Raw genomic sequence first — 22,000 nt, 5'->3', positions numbered from 1 at the left:
ATTTGATAAAGTAAATGGAACTAATGGTCAAAATTCTGCATCAAAGGGGCTCAAGCTCAGAATCAACATACCAGATTTTGGCATCAGCAATAGTAGTAAATTGTCTTGTCTGCCTTTGGGGTGAGGTGGGGGGCAGAAAGAGAGAGAATCCTAGTGAAGGAAGAAGATAATACTAAGGCCACCTAATGAAAGGAAGGCAGCAGGTTTTGTATCTTGTCATGTTGTGAATGAAGCAAGGGGTAGGGTAAGGGAGTTAGACAGAAACCCGCCTCATGCCCTCACACATCCTTTACACCCCGGGTCAGTGCATCTTTGTTTTCAGGGTCTTGTAGTCCTTCACCAGGGAGCCAATCCACTCCCTGGTCTTCTGTTTGGCTTCCTCCCAGCTGAAGATTGGCCTGTATCCCAGATCCTGCTTTGCTTTGTTATAGGAGAAGGTGAATACACTGTTTCTCAAGGTCACCAACTGGCGGTTGAGTGGGGGGTCATATCTGTAAATCGGATAGAGGAGAAAGCTCACCATTTCTAGAAGAAAGCCGATCCAGTAAGCCAGGAACAGAGGATAATTCATTCCAGAATGAAGACTTAAGCCCCATTCTTTGCTCAAATTGTAGTTGAGTTCATCATAGCTTTGATGTGGTGTGTCATCTGAGATGTAGTAGAATTTTCCTTGGACGCGTGGGGCCCTCTTGGGGTCCCGAAGGGCCCTTAAGGCCAGAATGTGGGCCCACGCTACATTGCCAACATAAACTGGGTTGGCTATGGAATACTGGCTAGAATTATCCAGGATGCTGTTGTTCCTCAGGGCCCTGGTTATTTGGTATACGAGAAACTGAGAGTGTTCCCCATAAATGTACATGGGCCTTAAAGCACACGTGGACAGGGTGCCACCATTTTTAAGATTCCATCCATTTGCTGCCAGCACAGCCTTCTCAGCAAGCATTTTGCTGTAGGAGTATGGATTTGTCCATGTCGTTTCGTGATGCTCTTCTTCATGACCATTCTGGACAACCTCCTTGTAGGAGTTTGGCCCAGCCACTTCTATGCTGCTGGTGTAGATGAAGATGGGCACATTTTCCTGAGCACTGGCCTCCAACATGAGCTGGGTACCTGCATGTTCATGGGAACACTTGGTTAGTTCAGTGACCAGCCTGTGCACAGTGTGCAGACTCCCCCCGGCGAGGAGAGGTCGCGGAGCAGTAGGGTCTGTCCCTGCCTGGCATCTGGCTATCTTGTGCACATGGAAAAAGACAAATGGGAGAAGAGCCCAGCGTTTGGGCTCTGGAGAAGAAGGCTTCAGGGACGTTTGGATTCCATGGAGCTCTGCTTATTTTTAACTTTAGGAAAGGACATAGGAGTGAGTTTATATTTTTGCCATTCAGGGCATGAAAACATTTCCATTTATCATCCTAACACCTTACAAAAGACTATTTTTAAATAAAAACTTAGATAGACAGCTCTAGGAATATAGAAAGCCCTAGGAATTTGTTAAAGAGGGTGGTTCAAGAACTCAACACACACACACATACACACACACGCAGTCATGACTATAGTAATTTTTGTATCTTTCTTATTTTTGAGAGTCAATAAAAACTTTGACACAGGACTTTCATAGAGAGTGATTCAGAAATTATCAGTGAGTTTTAGAGATAAGTTGGCAGTCCAGGGTGTATTCTTTGTGGGGCAGAGCGGGGGGGGGGGGTGCTGCTGGATATTGGACTCATGGCTTCCACAAGTGAAGTATACACTCTACCACTGAGTACGTACCCAAGCCCCAGGCTCTATTGTTGATTATGTTTTCTCTACAAAAACCACTCCTAGTACTGGGCGTAATTCACTCTACCCACATATGGAAAATTGACACTTCCCATTGTTAGTCTGTCCACCTGGCTTTAGCCTCATGGAGAACTGGGAGGAGTGCGCCCTCTAGTGACAATTCCTATAATGGGAAGATTTTACAAACACTTCAGCCCCTGGAATCTAGAGGCCCTTCCCAACAGTTTCCTAGACAACATTTTGTCTTATTTATTGTGGTGGCAAGTGGTGCTCCAGGGAACAATGCAGTGCTGGGACTCGGACCCAGGGCCTTACAACTTGAACTCAGTGCTCTATTTCTTGAGTCACATTTGTAAGCCGCAATGGATTATTTTTACTTTTGGTAATTTTTATTTCTTTTGTAGGTCTAGTGTGTAAATTGGATTTGAGGAGACGCAAGGTTCATATTTAAAAATAAGATCCATGAGGGCTGGAGCGATAGCACAGCAGGTAGGGCATTTGCCTAGCATGTGACCAACCTGGGTTCGATCCCCAGCATCCCATATGGTCTCCTGAGCACCGCCAGGAGTAATTCCTGAGTACAGAGCCACGAGTAACCCCTGAGCATCGCTGGTTGTGAAACTCCCCCCTAAAAAGTGAGATCCAGAGGCAGGAGAAATAGTACAGTGAGTAAGACACTTGCTTTGATGGGTTCTACCTGGTTTTGATCCTCAGTATCTCATATGGTCAACTGAGCACTGCCAGGAGGGATCCCTGAGCATCTCCAGGTAGGGCCCCAAAAGCGAAAGAAAAAAAGTGGTGGAGAAAATTTGTAGCTAGTTTATTTGCAAAGGAAGAAATGACCCTGAGGTGAAGTAATTTCTGAAAGTGTCAGGGAAACTGGTTTAAGTAAGATGACGCCTCCTTCACTTCTGAGGGAGTTTGAATTGAATCCCCTATGGTTGGGAACTGTGCTGAGTAAGAATCATCCAAGAGGGAATAAACACTAAAAAAACCCAACTAATTTTAGCGCCCTCTTCAAGGCAGGGTGGTTAAGGGCATCGCTTAAAAGAAACAAGAAAGGGACTTTCTGAGATTGTGCTTGTTAAGATGGGAGACCTCGCAGTGTTGAGTTGCTCTAGGAAGAGAGTCTGGGCAGACTGACCTTGAAAGGTAAATAGGGTCCTAGGTTCTAGAGAGACCAAGCCCAGGACTTGGGGGAATGAGATTACATGGCAAGTAATAAGGAAGTAAATGAAGACCTTAAGCAAGTGTGTCTAAAGTAAAAAGTAAACCATGACAAGGAGAAAGAGCCATCTCTCCTTTGGGGAATGAGACTATACGGAATATGACCCATTAGGTACCTGGTTAGGCACTGCTTGCTAGTAGGGCTGGAGAGATAGTACAGTGGCTTAGGTGCTTGCCTTGCACATGGCTGGCCCCGGGTTAGTTCCTGGCATCCTGGATGGTCCCCCGATCCCCACCAGGAGTGGTCCCTGAGTGCAGAGCCAGGAGTAAGCTCTGAGTTCTACTGAGTGTGGCCTCAAAACAAACCAAAAAGAAAAGAACGAGAAATGCTTTTCATAGCAGACAAACCTGTGAGCTGAAGAGATGGTATTATGGACAGTGGTGAACATTTAGGAAAATGTTATAGGGGAAATAAATACTAGGTGATTCTATTTGGCTTAATTGCCATGAACATGTTTTGCTACTTCCCTTCAGAGAAATTCTTCTGGAGGTGGCCAGGAGGTTGCTAAGGTCCCTATTAATCTTGGCGATCCTGCCTGGGGACCCAGGCCAGAGCTCATAACTGAGTTGGAGCATCTTGGATCAAAAACAATTTATTCCTGCTTTACAGTGGAACCACCTTGGCACACTCAGAAGGGCTAAAGTGATATGGGAGAAAGCTTTAATAAGGCCTGGTTCCAGGTCCCCCAAACCCTGCTATTGCCTTCCCCCTGCCAAAGCTCCCACTGGGCCCAGGGAAGCAAGAGGTGACTGGACAGCAAGTGTGTGCAGCTGGGGTTTGGATAACTCTTGACTGGAGCAGAGAGCAAGCATTGTTCTGCCTTGGGAATCACACAAAGCTGGGGGTGCCTTCTAGTCCTTCTACTCATACCAAACTCCCTTGGACAAATAAGTCAAACTCAAAAGCACAGGAGAGCCACTTTGAATCTCCCAGTTGGTTATGAGGAGCAAAAGATTGGGGATAGCCCAGATGGTGTCCAAAGCAGGGGCCTTTCCTGCCCTCCTCCTCTTGTTTTCTGATTCTTACTGTCTCAGTTCTCTCCATGTGGCCCCAAAGGTACTCTACCTTGTAAGTTGACCTTCATGACAATGTTTTCTCTTAGGAAGAGATTATAAATGTCGATGATGGAGGCCGTATGGATGACAGCAGAGGTGCCCTGGCAGGCTTCCCTTATACATTGCTTGTCCAGAATGTCTCCTTCCAGCACCGTCACCTTGACCTTGCTCTGCAGCTCTGTGTGAACATGGGGCAGGTGACATCACTTAGCTTTTGGACTGATTGGGAAGCCTCCTGATAAAGAGAGCATTTTACCAAATCTTTATGGATGGGTAAAGTGAAGGATGGGGAACAAGCCTGCTTCAGCATAGGAAATAGATTGTGTAGCACTACATGGAAAAGAGTAGATGTCTGTTGCCATCCCCATCTGATTTGCTTCCCCATCCCCAAGAAAACTGAACTGTGTGAAGCCAAGTGTTCCTGGAACATAAAATTGTTCAAGGGAGTGAGACAAGAGCATCTTACTCCTTAGAAGTGCAGGAAGGGTGATTGTGGAGAGGGTTATCAGAGGACAGACTCAGAATTTAATTCTGTCAGTAAATGAAGGATCATGTCCAGATTTGAATGAGAGGCAAGACATAGAAGGACTGTGGAGTGGGATGCTGGCCTTGGCCACCTTACAGAAAAGAGATTACAGGTGAGAGGTGGGGAAAAGAGGGATGACTAAGAGAAAGTAAGGAGAACTAGCTACTAATCAAACTATAGGTGCACAGTCCCCAGGAAGAGGAAGACTCAAACTCAGACTGAAGTCTTCCAGTGTGGGTGAGAGTGAAGCCATTATCAGGTATAAGTCTGAAAGACAAAAAGAAATAAATAGGTGGAATTTATTAGCTACAATCAAAACAGATACTAGGAGTGCTGGGAGATAGGACCCAGGTTTGATTTCCAACACCACAGGGTCTCTTGAGTATTACAGGGTGCTCCCTGGAGCACTTCTGTTCTACAGGATTTAAGCAGCATCACATGGTTGGGCCCATGCATTGAACCAGCGGCTTGCATGTTTGGCTGAGAATACCCCTGCACAGGTCTCCTGAGATGGTTGGGGAGTCCCCCGCTCCCCCCATGCCAAAAACCAAACAAAACCCCAAACAGATTAGATAAGCCACTATGGCCAGTCAGTGAAGGGCAGTGGGTGGACGCCAGGTCTTGAGGCTCCTCTGAAGTACCTGAGAAGGGGGGCACTGCTGGTAGCATTGATCGCTCAGATTTACCCATGACTTTTTGTCACATGCCGAGTCACTGGGATTAATACCCTGCACAGATGCTTCACACTTTGTACATCCCCCTGACACACCCTTTGTGGGGGCTGTTCTGAATTCACCAAAGCAGAATCATAGGAGTTAAGGGACAGGTCTATATTGCATTCTATTAGAGATTCAAGCTCACAACCCGTTGTCCCTCTCACTTGCTCCTGTCACTCGGGTGCGGGGTTGATTCCTTTCTGAGGTAGAGTTGGACCAAGTCAGTTCAATTAGCAATGAGAAATGCACCGTGGAAAAGTGCAGGACTGGAGCTCTACGTTTGCTCTCATCTCTCTCCACGGACAGGGAAGAAGCTGCTGGAATCAGCCCGAGAAGAGAATTTTCTCTAATCATACTTTACCTCTCCCTTCTTCTGTTTTTCCCCGAGGCTCACCTCAGACAGACTGACTCAAGGGAGTATGTTGCAAGGGTCAGAGAAACCCAAAATCAAGCAAGTGAAGAAAGGATTCTTATACCAGAAGCATGGAGGGATTCAAAGAGACCACAGGGGCACAACAGTGGGGAGCCTCGCCCATCCTCTGCCAAGTATCTGGACCCTTAGTAAGTGTTTTCTAAGGATTAAATGTGCAGTTGCTCCTGTGGTGTGAACCAGGCAGAAGGGAGGCCTGGAGAGACGCAACTCAAACCAGAGGCTTAGGGAGGCCGCTCGGCAGCCTGGGCTCAAACCCAGCTTGCCGTTTTCACATGATGGGTCTAAAACGAGTTCAGTCATCTGGGCCAGGATGTGTGAGGGCCGGAGCATATGCTGGAATCCTAATGCCAGGGGAATTCTGTAAGGCGCCAGGGGTCTCGGGAGGGCCTACATTCCTTCTGAATGGTGAGTGGTAAGGAGGGTAAATGGTGAGTGGTAAGTGGTAAGTGGTAAGGAGGGTAAATTCCTTCTGAGTGCAACCAATTCTCAGGAAAGAGACCCCAGGGAGTTTGCTTATTCCTTCCCCAGTGTGACTCCATGGCAGAAAGGTGCTTCCACAGACAGGAAGGCGGGCTCTCCCCTTGGTCTTAGACTGCTGCCTCCAGAGCTGTGAGAACTCACTTATGATTTGGAAAGCTTCCCAGCCAGTGTTGTGTTGGGGGGCGGTTATAGTGTAAGTGGGGTGGTGGTGGCTGTTATAAATTGCTGGAGGAACTAAAGATGCAGCTTCTCTATGCCTTTAGCCTTCATTTCAAAAAGGAGGCTGATTACCTTATCTGCAAAATGTTGTTCTGGAGAGCAACAGATGGAAACAGCACAGAGAGAGGACGAAGGATCTGTTAGTCCCCGCTTCTTTCTAGCACACCCAGTGGGCTACACTGGGACCATCCCTCTAGACCCTCTGGGGTCGCCTAACTACCTGTGTGGGTGGGCAGAAATAAATTGACATCAACGAAAGATTTCCAAAGTGACCATGAAAGACCCAAAATTCATTCCAAATCAACTGCTTAATGAATGAAGCCAAGCTCTCTATGGCCGTGGTTACCTGGATTGCATTTCTAGGCAAAAAGGGGGCACCAGGAGAACAAGTTGGGAAGCCCTGAGTATCACCGGTTCTGGGTGAGGATAATGACATCAGAATGGGAAATGGACTCATCAGTGATGCTGGTCATCTGTGAATGGGCAGAGGGAGGAGGATGTGGAGGCTTGGGGAAATAAAAGGGAGAGGAATGGGGTGGTGGGTGGAAGCCAGGGCAACCTGCAGGCCTCTGCGGGGCATATGTAGACACTGAGGCTGTCAGAGCTGAGAAGGGGACAGGAAGTTGGTTTGGAGATACACAAAGAGGAAATAGAGGAAATACAAGAGAATTATGACGCCAGGCTGAGGTGTGGAACTGTCTGTGCTGGGATCAATGATCCTGGGACCTGGGAGTCAGGGGTTCGCAGCGAGTCACTTTCCCTCTGAGCTGAGCACTTCAGTGTCCTCACAGCCCAGACGGATGTGGCCTCACAGCCTTAGGCTGGGAATCTGGAGTGGTACAGGTCAGAAAATAGCCTATAAATCCAGCTGTTCTGTTTGCCCCGGGGACCAATGAGCTGCTAGGCCGACTCTGCAGTAACTCTCCTAACTGTGAGTCTGAGCAGAGACGAAGGGCCCAAGGTGAGCTCTGTCCCTGCTCCTGCCACCTGCCTTCTGCCAAAGCCCACTCGTGCATTGGTCAGTCCTCACCCCTCCCCACTCTCCTATGGAAACTCCTAATCTCTCATTCTCTTTCTTGGCAATTCTTGATCTCTCTCTCTCTCTCTCTCTCTCTCTCTCTCTCTCTCTCTCTCACACACACACACACACACAAACACACATGCACGCATACACTGATGCATGCACACACATGCATGCACACATGCACACATGAAATCACACACTCAAACACATGTTCATGTGCACACTCCAGTTAGTTCCAGCCCCACTTCCTTTTATTTCAGCTTTGCTGAATCATGGGGACAATAGCACTTGTTCAGTCTTTCAGTTGTTGCACAGCAATCGCTGAATCAAAAATCTTAAGATCAAAGCGTGGTTGACGAGGAGAGAATTGATGAGAGATTTTGCAGGATAGAAGAAAAGCAGTCTGGAGCTTGATATGGCTGGTCAAAAGCCACCCTCTCTCGCTCTGGTTGGGCCGGAACAGCCTCCCACCACCCAGCCCAGCATCTTTTATTCTTTCTGATAACTCTGGCTTTAGTTGCGACATTGCTTAGTTTGCTAGAGAGAACCCCCTCCCCATATGAATGCACAGATGTTAGGCTAAAATACCCAACGCTCAACACTACTCACTAGAAAATTGCTCCAGCACTTCTGGTTTGAAGACTTTGTCCAGCACCCTGATTTCCTGCAGTTCCTTTTCCTCCGCCAGCAAGTGGACAATTCTTTGCCCCAGAAATCCTCCTGCTCCTGTCACAAGACAGCTCCATGCAGCCATGGCCAAATCTGGGTACTGATATGCACCAGGAACCAGAAATTGCTGGAGAAGAAACAAGTAGAAGTCCGTTGTCTATCAGCTCTCGGATGCCCTTCAGTTCCCTCCTCTATCTCCCCCACCACCAATGTCTCTGCAAGCCCCCAGAGGAGTTAAAAGAAAGTGAAAAAGAACTGACCTCTTGTTTTTGTTTTTTGAAGTGTCAAAAGCCAGCTGAAAGAGAGTGGGTTCTGGCCTCCTTCACAACTAAAGGCAGGATGGAAGCTTTATATGCTGTTGCCTTTGACTCAGTGTCTTTGGTCTCTGGTCTTGAACCCTTTTATCATTGTTAGCTCCTGGCCCAACTCCCTTTCTTCCCCCAGTGGTGACCTTCAACTTGTAACTGTCACTCCTCTCAAACAAGAGACAAGAAAGTGGGTTTCAAGGCTACAGTGAGATAAAGATTACTGTGGATACTCCCAAAGAGGTCTGGCAGCAATAGATAGCCTTGGAGGGAATAAATAAACTTAGATTGATGGAATCTCTCTGCCTCATGAGAACTCGCCTTGTGTAGTTAACACATTTGGGAAGGGTGGGGTATAAGTGTACATCAGTGTCCTCTCCGAGCGTTGTTTAACATGTCCCTGCCATCTTGTGCAATTTAGACGTATGCAGTGTGTCAGTCAGCTCAGTCCCTATGCTGAGGGCCAGCATAATCATACAGTTAGCTGATCAGAAGCTTGCCTTGCCCAGGTTCGATTCCTGGCACCCAAGTGGTCGTCTGAGTCTGTAGCAGTGATTCCCGAGTGCAGAGCCAAGAGTAAACCCTGAGTTGTGGCTCACACACCCAAACACAAACGGAAAGTCCAGTGACTAATTTTTATGGAGGGTGGCACTTTTCTGTGCCAAGGAATCTGGCACCTCAATTTAGTCTTCACCCTTCAGAGTATCGTTGAATGGAAATTCTCTAGTAACCTCTACCTAGTTCTATCCTGAATCATGAGAGCAGAGTGGGATTTATTACTGGGATCCACAGTGGCTCTGCTTAGGATTATTTGCACCAAATTTTCATTTTTGTTGCAAAACCAGTTTTCATTGAAATTAAGAACTGAAAATGCTGTGGCGTCTCTTTGAAGCCTATACTCAGAGATGAGATAAAATCCTCAAGATGGTCTTTTTTCTAATTTTAAAAACTGAGTTGTTTAATTTGTTAAACTACCCAAGTATTAAGTGTTTAGTTTAGAGAGAGTAGGGAGGGACCAGCTACAGTAAATAAGTGAGGAGTAGGTAGGGGCCACCTCCCTACATGCTACCTGCACAGCAGAGCCTGGCAAGCTACCCGTGGCATATTCAGTACACCAAAAACAGTAACAAAAATGGGACTCATTACCCTGACCCTGGAAGAGCCCCCAATACAGCAGTGTTGATAAGAATGAGCAAGGAGAGACTGCTAAAATCTCAGGGCCAAACGAGGCTGCCAAAACGAAGAAGGACTAAAATGACTCTCTGCACTTTTAACGCATCTACGCTGGCATTGGAAGCATCCATCATGGTGCAAGCGCAGAAGATCAAGTACGATGTTATTGGATTGACAGAGAGGAGAAGGCATCAAACTCATCATGCTGTTTTCGACACTGGAGAAGAACTGTTCCTTGAAACATGTGACAGTAGAGGAGTCAGTGGTGTTGGTGTCCTTGTCAACATGAACTTGGCTGTGAGCATTGATTCATTAGAATACCTAACAACCTGAATCGGAAACTTACATTTGAATAGATGTGGCTCATTGCCAGCAGTTTCTATCATCGTCATCTATGCACCAACATCCAACTACACACTGTCGCACTGTCATCCCTTTGTTCATCAATTTGCTTGAGTGGGCATCAGTAATGTCTGTCTCCATTGTGAGACTTGTTGTTACTGTTTTTGGCATATCTAATACGCCATGGGTAGCTTGCCAGGCTCTGCAGTGTGGACGGGATACTCTTGGTAGCTTGCTGGGCTCTCTGAGAGTGATGGAGGAATTGAACCTGGGTCAGCCGCGTGCAAGGCTGTTGTGTGAATATTCATAAGTTCTGAGGCGCTGAGACAAGGAACACGGAATAAATTTACTTCATGGAGTGCCAAGGTCCTCTCTGACTCTTGACAAAGTTAAAGAGCCTTGTGATCTCCTTTTATTGATCATGGTACCTCTAAAGGGCGCAATAGAGTGACATCACCAAAGGCATCAAAAGAAGTTACAGGAAGAACATTGAGGCAGTAGAATATGTGTTATTTCCTTGCATCTGCAGGCCAGAAATCTTGGCCTCCAAAACTGAACCCTTTCTTGGGCTAAAAGCACTTGGATTTACATTCCAAAGAGGAGGCTGGGCTGCCACATGAAATCTACATGTCAATTACATACTAGGCAGCACCTAAAATCTACATCCCAAAGACTAGGCTGGGCCAGAGCCCAGAATCTACAAATGTCAAAGATCAGGCCTGGCTAGCACCTGAGATCTCCATGTCAAAGACCAGCCAGGCTTCTGTGAGGAAAGGTAAACTGCCTCTTTCAATATACTGAAATAATTTTCTGAAGTCAGCTTGAAGGGAAAAAATGTTCAGCTTCATCCAAACCAGTCAGGACACAGGAGAAATCTCGCCCATTTTCATGGGTCCCTATGTTCCTGTCCATAGTATGGCACATTATACATGGTCTCGTCCTGATAGCTCAGTACAGCCCCAACACAAGGCAAATGCCCTACCCTCTGTGCTATTGCTCCAGTCCATCCAATGATGATGAAGAAGAAATTAAGAAGTTCTACATAGAGCTGGGGAAGTTCTATAAAGAAGACCACACCTTCTACAAGGTGATTGTCAGAGATTTTAATGCCAAGATAGGACCTAGAAGGTCACCCGAAGAACTCCACATTGGGACCCATGGCCTAGAATGGAGCGAACAGGGTGAGAGACTGTCTGAGGTCATCATGTTGACCAAGACCATCCATGGTAACGTGCAGTTCCAGAAGGTCGAATTTAAACGTTGGACATGGAAGTCTCCTGGTGGACAGTTCCACAACAAAACTAACCACATCATATTCAATTGACGGTTTTTCCTGCTGATGTCGCTGTTGTCCTAAATTTTCAAATGGAATAAGACCACCATCTCCTTTGTGCAAAATTCTATTTCAAGGAGCGAGGGGAAAAAGGACTGCAAAATTTAATAAGAGAACTCCCAGAACGACCACTAACAGGGAGCTCTTTGGCACTATTGCAGCAATATGGGAAGATGCCAATGTTGACAACATCGACAAGGAATACGATCAACTGGTTCAGCACCTCCATGATTGTGCGAGGAACACCGTGAGAGAAAGCCACAAAAAGACACCTGTCTTCGAAAACTCTTGAGCTCATTCGCTGACATAGTTTGGCACGAGCCTCAGGCAATCACAAGCTATCGTCCAAGCTTGCAAAGCTGTGCAAAGAAATGATAAAGAAAAACCTCAAAGAAAGAAGAACAGCAGTGTTGGGTAATGCAGCAGAAGCCAGGAAAAGTATTCGCAATGCCCACCTGTCCTTCGGCAAAGGACAAAAACAAAGATAGTTGGTCTGACGTCCTATTGGATCTATCACATCTTCCAGAAGGTCAATGGAGAAGGTTATCCACTACTTCTACTCGGATCTCTATGATAGCCATGTCCACTTGTCCACATACCAAATTCCACAAGATGGATATGTCATTCCCAGCATTCTCCCTTCCAAAATCAAAATCCGACATGCCATTACGTTGGTAAAGAAGTGTACAGCACCTGGTCCAGACAAGGTCAGATCCAAACACCTGAAAAATCTGCCGCCAGTACTCATCAATACACTTGCTTGGCTCTTCACACGCTACCTCTCTGAATGCAAGGTTCAGTCCCAGTGGAAAACCAGCAGGACCGTTCTGTTGTACAAGAAGCAAGACATCCACAACATCAGCAAATACCATCCAAATACAACTTGTCCATCGTCTACAAGTTGTTCACCCGTGTCATCATGAATAGGATTGGCAGAACACTAGATGAAAGACAACCATGCAAGCAAGCTGGGTTCCAAAAAGAATTCAGGATGATTGACCATACCCACATAGTGACCAAGGTCATTGAATTTTTGAGAGAGTTCAAGATGCTGCTCTGTCTAATGTTCATCAATTTAAAGAAGGCCTTCAATTCTGTTGAGACTGAAGGGGTCATAGAAGTCCTAGCCAAACAGGGCACTCAAACTCAGTATATCAGGATCCTGCATGAGCTGTATTATGGATTCACCACCAAGATCTCACCATTCTACAGGGACGAGATCATTGACATAAAGAGAGAGGTTTGGCAGGGCGACACCATTTCACCAAAACTCTTCAGTACCACCCTCGAGAATGTCAAGCGACGACTGGAATGGGAAGGAATGAGAGTGAAGATAGATAGTCAGCAACACACCACCTCCGCTTTGCTGATGACATTGTTCTAATAACACCAAACATTAGCCAAGCTATGGGCCGCTCCTGCTTGCAGTCCAGATGGACTGCATGTGGCCCTTAGCAGTAAATCTTGCTGCGAGGTCAGGAGGAAGTGGGTCAGGCCAGAGGCCATGAGTGGTTGAAAAAGGGCTGAGCCCAGCCCTGGCATGTACTGGACAGGGCTGCGCCTGTATGTGTCTGTGTGTGCCTGCATGTGTCCATGTGTGCCCATGCCCGCATGTGAGTACGTGTACTCATGCGTGCCTCTGTGCCCAAGTGTGTACCTGTGTGTGCCCATGTGTGCATGCCCGTGTGTGGCCTTTGTGTTCCCGCACATGTGTCCTGCATGGTTCTCCAAGCTTCCCCATAGTCCTGCAGGCAGATCTTTGGGCTCACAGGCTCTGATGACTCTGGAGCAAAGAACTGCTCTGACCTGTTGGTGTCCTCACCCCACCTGGCCACTCGGGCTGACCGAGAGGGAAGCTGAAGGGTGGTAATAGGAGATCCTGGAGCTCTGTAGGGGTGGACTTGGGCTCCCAGAGCCGAGGCACCCTGCCCTTGAGCTGGTGCCCCAGCCCCATCTGCTATTCTTGGTTTTGAGGTTTTTCCCCATCATACCCGAATGTGTGGAGAGGGGCCTTGAGCATGGCTGTGGCTTGGCTTCCGAGGTCTTCGGCCGGCGTGGAAGCTCTGCTCAGGGCAGGGAGGAAAGTTGAAGCACATCCCTTCCGAGGGGCCCCAGGGAAGACAGCCAGGTTTGGGGGCAAGAGACTCTCTGCGTCGCTCTCTTCTGCTAGCTTAATTTTAAAGTGTTTGGATATTGGCCGTTGGTGGGATTACACGTTGCTGGGGCAGTCCCGGGGTGTGACCTCTTAGCTACTGGAAGATGGTGAATCTGGGCAGAAGAGGCCCAGTCTCAATCTGAGCAGGCTTGGAGGTCTCATCCCTGGGCCCCAAACACCTGGGTGCCTCTGCCAGATCCTTCATGCGTGAGGCTTGTCTGAACGTGTGGAGAGGGGCCTTGAGCATGGTTATATATAATATATACGTAACACAATTATCAACAAAATGGATATACTTCAATATAACTAAGGCCATATGTGACAGACCACACCTAATTTCATACCAGTAGTGCAAAACTACTGTTTTAGTGTAAAACAATAGTGTAAAAAAAGCTTCTACTCTAAAATCACCCACTCATCTGAAATAAATTACTATTTTTAACATAGTGTAAGTCCTTCCCATGCTAAAGACAAGAAAAATCAAATGAATCCCAATAAGAAAATTAAGTATAACAATTTGCGTATGTCATACTAGAAAAAGCACAGGAATAAATGAAGAAAAATGAGAGTTTTATTGGCAATATTTTCACTTGGGAAGAATATCCACCAGCACAGTCTAGAAAACAGCATCAAACAGAGTATAGGGCATCTGGCTTTGTGGCCAGCATAGGTAGAGTCATGCAACAACTTATACATATTCTAGTGATTTTTCAGGAAACATACATTGTAGAATAACATTGGGTTTCAGCCTTACTGCAGGGAACTTAGGTTTTTCGGGTTACACCCATCACAGTCCTCCCATTCCTTTCTTTATCTGTAAACTCTTCTCTGCACCCTCCTTCCCAAACAGTTAATCACCTTTTCCCTAATCAGATTCTGTTGGCTTGTAAGATCAGATCCTTCTAAGGACTCTGAACTTGTTTTGTAAGTTAATGTCTATTGCATAGTTTACCTTAAGGCAATGTCCTTTCTGTATGGACATAGGAAGACAGTTAATGTTATGTTCTTGTAACTTGGGAGTTGATTGACCGAATAATATTTACTCCTGGGCATCTTCTTTCTCAACTCGGTTGCCTTAGTTTCTAGCATCCCAAAAGCAGGGTCCTGATGAGGGACGGAATGGACCCCAGGCAAGCTGTAAGCTACCCTGGCATCGAAATGGGCCAAACCAACGTGCCACAATACTCAACTATAAGTTGAGAGCATGGTCATGGACAAATGCTGTCATGATCCAAAAGTAACAATGAGATTAGGACCCTGCTGAGGTTAGGAAGATTAACCTGGCCTGAGGACTGCAGTCTGCAATATATAGTGAAATGTCCTCAGGAAGAACCAAACTTTAAATTTATATCTCTTACTGTGCTCATACAGTATGACATTGTTAGAAATATTTGAAGTAGATTTACTACAACTATTTAAGTGGATTAGTAGCAGAGGAAAGAAGAAAGCGACACACCCTTGTTTGGATCCCACCCTTGAGCAGATCTCCTAGTAACCTAGAGTAATCTCCTTAGATGAGATCTTGTTAATCTCCTGGAGGAGTGGTCTCACTTCTCTTTGTTGATTTGTTAATGTTCTACCTACGTTTGTGTCACCACCCTATGTGATTGCTATATAAAATTAGTCTGTAGGAGAAGTAGGGAGAAGACACAGGAGCAAGCACAAGGTGAAGGAGAATCAGGGAGTCATCAGAGCCAGAATCAGGGGAAAGAAAGAGCACAAAGTGATTGAGAGTCAGAATCAGAAGTAAGGGTCAGAGTTAGAAGTAAGGGTCAGAGTCAGAAATAAGAGACACAGTCAGAAGTGAGAGCAAGAGGGGCTCAGGTGAGAGAAGCAGAATGGCTGGAGAGAGAGAAGCAGAAGGGGAGTGGAGATTGGAACAAACTGTAATTAATAATGACCAACCTGGCCCTCGTTCCTCCCATCACCTACCTATCACCATTGACCTCCCCAGAGTTGGGGAAGAGGCATGAGACTACTGAACACGAATTGCTGGAGGAACATGGGTGGTGGGAGAGATAGAGCACCGCTGCCCTTTTATGTTTACACAATACATATTCATGAAGGATAACCAGCAAGTATATGCAAGTGAGGAACATACAAAGACCATACATTTAACAGTCAGGAATGATATCTGAATGCAGAGACAAGTATAAGCCCTGAACAACACCGGATATGGCCAAAACCAACAAAAGGAAAAATCCTTATCCACTGCTGTGCAAATGTAAATTGATTCAACTTCCATGAAAAAGAGTATGGGAATTGGAGCCATAGTACAGCAGGTAGGGCATTTGCTTTGCACCAACCCGCGTTCAATCCCCAGCATGTCATATGGTCCCTCAAGCGCCTAGTTCAATCCCTAGCATGCCATATGGTCCCTCAAGCACCTCCAGGAGTAATTCCTGAGTGAAGAGCCAGGAGTAACCTCTAAGCATTGCTGGGTGTGACCAAAAAAGCAAAAAAAAAAAATATGGAGAGGCTGGAGAGATATTACAGGAAGTAGGGCACTTGCCTTGCACATGGCCAACCCAGATTTGATCTCTGACATTCGATAAGATCCCCTGAGCACCGACAGTTATAATTCCTGGGTACAGAGCCAAAAGTAAACCCTGAGCATTGTCGGGTGTGCCTCCCAAGACAAAACAAAACAGTATGGAGATTTCTCAAAATATTAATAAAAAATTAAAATAAGAAAACCCCACCTTAGTCGTATTCTAAGTCCTATTCTTAGTTCCTCCACAACTGGAGAGTTTCTTTACCGTTCTCTTCTATTTTCTAACAAACCTGTTTGAAAAATAAATTACAAAGGAAAAACAAAGAAAAGAAAGGAAAAGAAATGAAAAGAAAAGGAAAGGAAAGAAAAAGAGAAAGAAAACTTGTATATGCGCATTGCAGTTAGCCAAGGTAAAAAAACAATCCAAGTACTCCTACTCAAAGATAAGAAAAAATAAATGTTTCCTTTTGTAGGAATGGGTCAAACTGCAGGATATGATGCTCAGTGAAAAAAAAAAAAGTCAAAAGGAAACAGTTAATTCTGGATGTTCTCTCTCATTTGTTGGCTATAAAAAAAAAGTTAGCAGACAGAGTCAAGTAAAAAAAATCCTCACCCTCGGCGCCATCTTGCCACAATCAACAGAGAAGCGGCCAGGCAGTCTGGTGAGCAACGTGGCCCGGAAAATGCTCCGGACCCGAATTGGGGCCAACAACACCGGGGAGCCGGAAGGAGGAGGTGCAGCCACAACACCTTCTCCAGATGGAGCCCCGGCAACACTGAGCAGCAACTAACACGGCTCCAGGACTCGGGACTGGGACACATCCGAGCCGCAGGGGGCGGGGGGTGGGGTGGGGCACTGGACCTTTTCTAAAACCTGAAACCATACAATCTTTTTTTGGAAAACTAATTATCAAATGCTTCCTAAATAGGGTTATCTTGTTTGGGGGTATAACTCCCACAACAAAAATGAGTTTTGTGTTGAAATATGGAACGTAATCAAGGTGAAGAGAAAATGAAGTGAAATTCATCAGTTATACAGTTCGGGTGGGGGGCAGGGGGTGTACCGGGGATTTTGGTGGTGGAATATGGGCACTGGTGAAGGGATGGTGTTTGAATACGGTATAACTGAGACATAAACCTGAGAACTTTGTAACTTTCCACATGGTTTTAAAATAAAATTTAAAAAAAATCCTCAGACTGACCACAGAACTGGGGCTAGAGGGAGGCTGACGATGGAAAGGGGCAGGCAATCCAATGGACTGTAGTGGAAGGATATTGCTACCTTGGTGGTGAAAGAGGAAGTCTCAGTTTCCCCTTGCAAGATGGAGTAGCTCCAATTTAGCTGTTACCATGCTACATTCTAAACATTCCTGTAATTTCCGGGGGTTCTCCTTTTACTTTTACTGTTTTGAATCACCGTGAGAACAGTGGCAAAACTTTCCAGTTTAAGTCTCAGTCGTACAAGTCAGATGAGCCTCACGCATGAAGGAACTGAACAGAGGAACCCAAGTGTGTGCGACGCAGGGCTGAGACCTCCAAGCCTGCTCGGATCGGGACTGGGCCTCTTCCACCCAGATTCCCCATCTTTCAGTAGCTAGGCGGCCACACACAGAAACTGCCCCTGTCACCGTGTAATCCCGCCAACGACCAACATCCAGAGACTTAAAACCAAGCTCCTGGAAGCGACATCTTAGAGCCTACTTCTCCCTCTGGGAGAACCTGGCAAGCTACCAAGAGTTTCCTGCTCACATGGGAGAGCCTTGCAAACTCCCCATGGCATATCCATGCCCAAACCAGTAACAATAATGGGTCTCATTCTTCTGACCCTGAAAGAGCCTCCAATGCGGCACCATTGTAAAGGACGAGTAAAGAGAGGCTTCTAAAATCTCAGGGCTGGGGCTGGAGTGATAGCACAGTGGGTAGGGCATTTGCCTTGCACACAGCCAACCCGGGTTCGAATCCCAGCATCTCATATGGTCTTCTGAGCACCGCCAGGGGTGAGTGCATGAGCCAGGTGTGACCCTTGTGCATTGCAGGGTGTGACCTAAAAGGCAAAATAAATAAATAAATAAATAAATAAATAAATAAAATATCAGAGCTAGGATGAATGAAGACATTACTGAGACTGCTCGAGAAATTCGACGATTAACGGGATGATGATGATGATGATGATGATGATGATGATGATGATGATGATGATGATGATGATGATGTACCTGGACGTGCTCAGGAATCACTCCTGTGCAGTTTGGGGGATTTCAACTGGCTGGGCCACATACAAGGCAAGTGCCTTCGCCCTCACATAACCTTTCCAGTTGGCATGACCGGGCCATGCCCCAGCTGTGCCCAGCTCCCCAGAGCCTCCCATACACCTGTCATGGGACGGGGCAGCTGGGCCACGGCTGAGCCACTACATTCTCGGGCCTGCAGCGGGTGAACTCTGGACACAGAACTGACTGTTCTGCAGCGGGAGCCCCCGTCACATCCCGGCTCCTGGGGTTAAGAAGAAGTTACCTAATCATTAGACTTTGTGTTTGTTTGTTCATTTGAGGCCAAGGGATTGGACCTGGAACCCGGGCTAGCCTGTTTACTCACCTGCTTCTGTGCTGGCTGTGTTTATATTAGGGTCTCATTAGTGAGCAGGACTGGTCAGCTGTGGGACTGGAATTTTCCATGTCACCTCACAGGGCCTCAGGCTCACCCCAGGACCAGGTACTCCGGCCTGCTGGGGATGTCAGCCTGACTCACTAGGCCAATAGGTCAGATCATTCTGGAGGTTGCCAGGAGGTAGAGGAGTGGAGGGAGAGTGATGGAGGGTGCCAGCTTCCTGTTTGCAGGACACACCCGTCCTGGGGGTCCAGGGTGCCTGCCGTGTCACAGCCATCAGCTGCAGCTCAAAAACCAAGACAGGACCACAGTACACATGTCCATGAGCAGAAAGTCGCTTTCTATACCCCTGAAGCCCACAGACTGGATGCACCATTTATACTGGCAGGAAAAATGGCAACAGGTGGATGGGGTGCTTGGGAGAGAGCACAGGGGCTGGGGTTAAGTGGGGCTCAATCCCCGGCATAGTCTATGGTCCCCTGAACCCCACCAGGAGTGTTCCCTGAGCACAGAGCCAGGAGTCAGCCTGGAGCTGACAGTGCCGTGGCTGGAAATTACTCGGAATGGCAGGAAGTTGCCAGGCCCAGAAAGCAGAGGCGCCAGGATCACGCGGGGCACATATGGTGGCCCAGGGCACTTGAGTCCGTGCACCCATGCTGGCCAGGCAGGGACTCTAAGTCCCAGTCCTCAAGATTATCTCGTATCTTTCCCAAAGGGCACGGACTCCATCAGCCCCTGGTAGCAAGCAAATCATTGCTCACCAGGTGGCCAAAGCCTCTCCATCGTCCCGAGTGCCTGAGGACCTCTGCTGTAAGCCAAGTAGACACTCCAGAAGCCCAGGGCAAAGATTGGTCAAATCTTCAGGGCTGAAATAATAGCACAGCGGGTAGGGCGTTTGCCTTGCACGTGGCTGACCCGGGTTTGATTTCCAGCATCCCATAGGTCCCCTGAGCTCCGCCAGGGGTAATTCCTGAGTACAGAGCCAGGAATAACCCCTGTGCATCGCCAGCTGTGACCCAAAAAGAAAAAGAAATAAAGATTGGTTGAATCTTCATTAACCTGTGAGCACTTTGGGTGGGGAAGGCTGGCCCTGTCTGCTGAGTCCAAACCCGGCACATTTCAGAAGCTGTTGGTATGCGCCCAGCTTCTGCCTGATCCGTTAATGGTGAGGCCATGTCAGATATTTTTATGGGGTGGGGCACCCACATCCCCACTCACCTTCAGAGAACTGTTTACTGGCCGAGCATACCCCACATCTTTCTGGGTCCCCAGTTAGTGCCTGACACAGGGGCCCTTGTCGCTCTGCCAATAGGGCAGCTCCCCCCTCTACGGGTCCCTGGCCTGGCTGTGTCCATCAGGTCCCAGGGTCGGTAGGGCGCTGGGAACGCTCCAGGGGCGTCCAAGACAGCTGCTATGGGCCTTTCCACACCCCAGCACTGGCCGAGCTGCAGCCCATGTCAGAGCCTCTCTGAACCCCGTTTGCTCGGACTGATCCCCAGATGCCCGCCCCCACCCCGACTCACCCCTACCACGCATCCTTCAACATAACCAAGCCCATGCCCCCTTCCTGCTCCTGTGCCCTCTGCCTCTGCACCTCGGCTTCTGCCCCAGCCCCCCTGCACAGTCTCCAGGCTGTGTTCCAGGGCTGAGGTTTTCCTGACAAGCCCAGGCAGGTGCTCAGACTCCCCCATCCCCCCTGCACTCTGCTCCAGACCTCCTGGTACCCCGGGTCAGGCGCCGAGGTTCTCAGTATCCCCATTCTCTTTCACTAGCACCCTTCGCGCCACATCCCAGAGGCAGAGGAGAAGCCCCGAACCCAGGCTGCAGTGAGCGGGTGGGCTGACTCAGAGCACTGGACTCAGACAGAAATTGAGGCTTCAGGATGAGCGCCCAGGCGCCCTCAGTGACCAGGGTCGAGCGGAAGTCCAGGAGCTCTCAGCAGCCTCCGCCCCACCCCTCTCCTCTGCTCCCCCTGCCCCACTGCCCCTTGCATCTGGGCTTCGGGACCGCCTGTTTACAGAACGGTGATGCTCATGCGCCCCACAGTTCCAGGATAGCGGGGCGGGGGCGGGGATCCAGGTGGTCCCGCTGCCCCATGGGATCCTCGCTCATCTCTCCTCTCTCCCTCTCCCTCGGGGGTGGAGGCCCATCGCACGCAGCAGGGGCCACACCTGCTGCGCCCCCAGCTGCCTGGGACGCCTACCTGTCGCAGGGTGGTGGCAGGACCTGTGAGGACCCTAAGTGCAGCCCCAGGGGAAGCAGCAGAGGCAGCGCCAGGCTGTGTCCGAGGTGGTGGCAGTGGCGAGTGCTGCTGGACACCTACTCTTGTACCTTCCCGAGTGGGCAAAGTCCAGGGGAGGGATGTGGCCTGGGGGCCTGACCTTCCCGGGTGAGACAGTCCTGCCAAACCAGCTCCTGCCATCAAGGTGCCCACCCCCGTTTAACTTTGTTCACTTTCCTGGGTGTCAGTTGGTGCCTGGCACAGGTCCATCCTCAGAGTCCTGGGGTGCAACGGTGAATGGGCACCTGGCCTGGGGTCCCACTGCACCATTCATCAGTGACCCACAAACCAGTTCCTTGGAGAGCCCTCCTGGCCCCAAGGGACCCAGACCCCGCAGCTGAAAACCTGCAGAACCCAACCGCTGCCTCGTTCAAGGCATCTCCCTACACGCTCAGGCTGAGCCTCATACATGAGTGAACCTATATTTGGACCACAGCCGTTGCATGACACATCATAAGACACCTCAGGGACCTGGGCCCTACGAAAACAGGGTAATAATGCTATTTGGGACTCCCAAAGAGGAAATGAAAGAGCTATGCTTGGAGTATCACGTTTCACTCAAGTGAGAGAAGGAATCTGAAGATCCGACCTCCATCAATGATTGAGAATCAGGGACGCTGTCTCATTTGCCAAGGTGTCAAAAATCACACGGGCCAGTCATGTAGTGCGATTTGGAGATGACCGCTGGACTAGAGCTGTTACTGACTGGTTTCCACAGGAAGTCAAAAGAACTCGTGGCCGCCCACCTATGAGATGGTCAGACTTTTTTGTCAAGACCCTGAATGAACATTTGAGGTTCTTCGTGTTCCTGGAGTGAACAGACGCCATTGGGCTGCACTAGCACGCGACAGGGATGAATGGAGTACTGGTGCCCACTCGAGCAAATTGATGACCAACAGCATGACAAGTGATACAAGTGATCAGTTCAGTGACCCGTGACAGTTATATAAATCCAGACAACTACCAATCTAAACAAGATTTGGAGGGGCTGGAGCAATAGCATAGTGGGTAGGGTGTTTGCCTTGCACACGCCCGACCCGGGTTCGATTCCCAGCATCCCATATGGTCCCCCGAGTACTGCCAGGAGTAATTCCTGAGTGCATGAGCCAGGAGTAACCTCTGGGCATCGCCGGGTGTGACCCAAAAAGCCAAATAAAAAAAAAGGTATGGAATGTTTCCTTCAC

At 48.2% G+C, this 22,000-nt stretch overlaps 1 protein-coding gene across 1 annotated transcript; it reads right to left on the bottom strand.

Annotated features, from left to right (window-relative positions):
- Positions 1-301: 301 nt before the first annotated feature.
- LOC101555490 (3 beta-hydroxysteroid dehydrogenase/Delta 5-->4-isomerase-like) lies at positions 302-13,325 on the bottom strand. The gene is made up of 4 exons (XM_055133533.1): positions 13,271-13,325; positions 8,067-8,253; positions 4,070-4,237; positions 302-1,110 (listed from the first exon to the last, which is right to left on the bottom strand). The coding sequence occupies exons 2-4, from the start codon at positions 8,209-8,211 to the stop codon at positions 302-304; spliced, it is 1,122 nt and encodes a 373-aa protein (XP_054989508.1). The 5' UTR covers positions 8,212-8,253; positions 13,271-13,325.
- Positions 13,326-22,000: the final 8,675 nt, after the last annotated feature.

The sequence above is a fragment of the Sorex araneus genome, chromosome 3, assembly GCF_027595985.1.
Source record: "Sorex araneus isolate mSorAra2 chromosome 3, mSorAra2.pri, whole genome shotgun sequence".
NCBI lineage: Eukaryota > Metazoa > Chordata > Mammalia > Eulipotyphla > Soricidae > Sorex > Sorex araneus.
The sequence above is the reverse complement of the archived record's forward strand: the minus strand, read 5'-3'. Positions and strand labels throughout refer to the sequence as shown.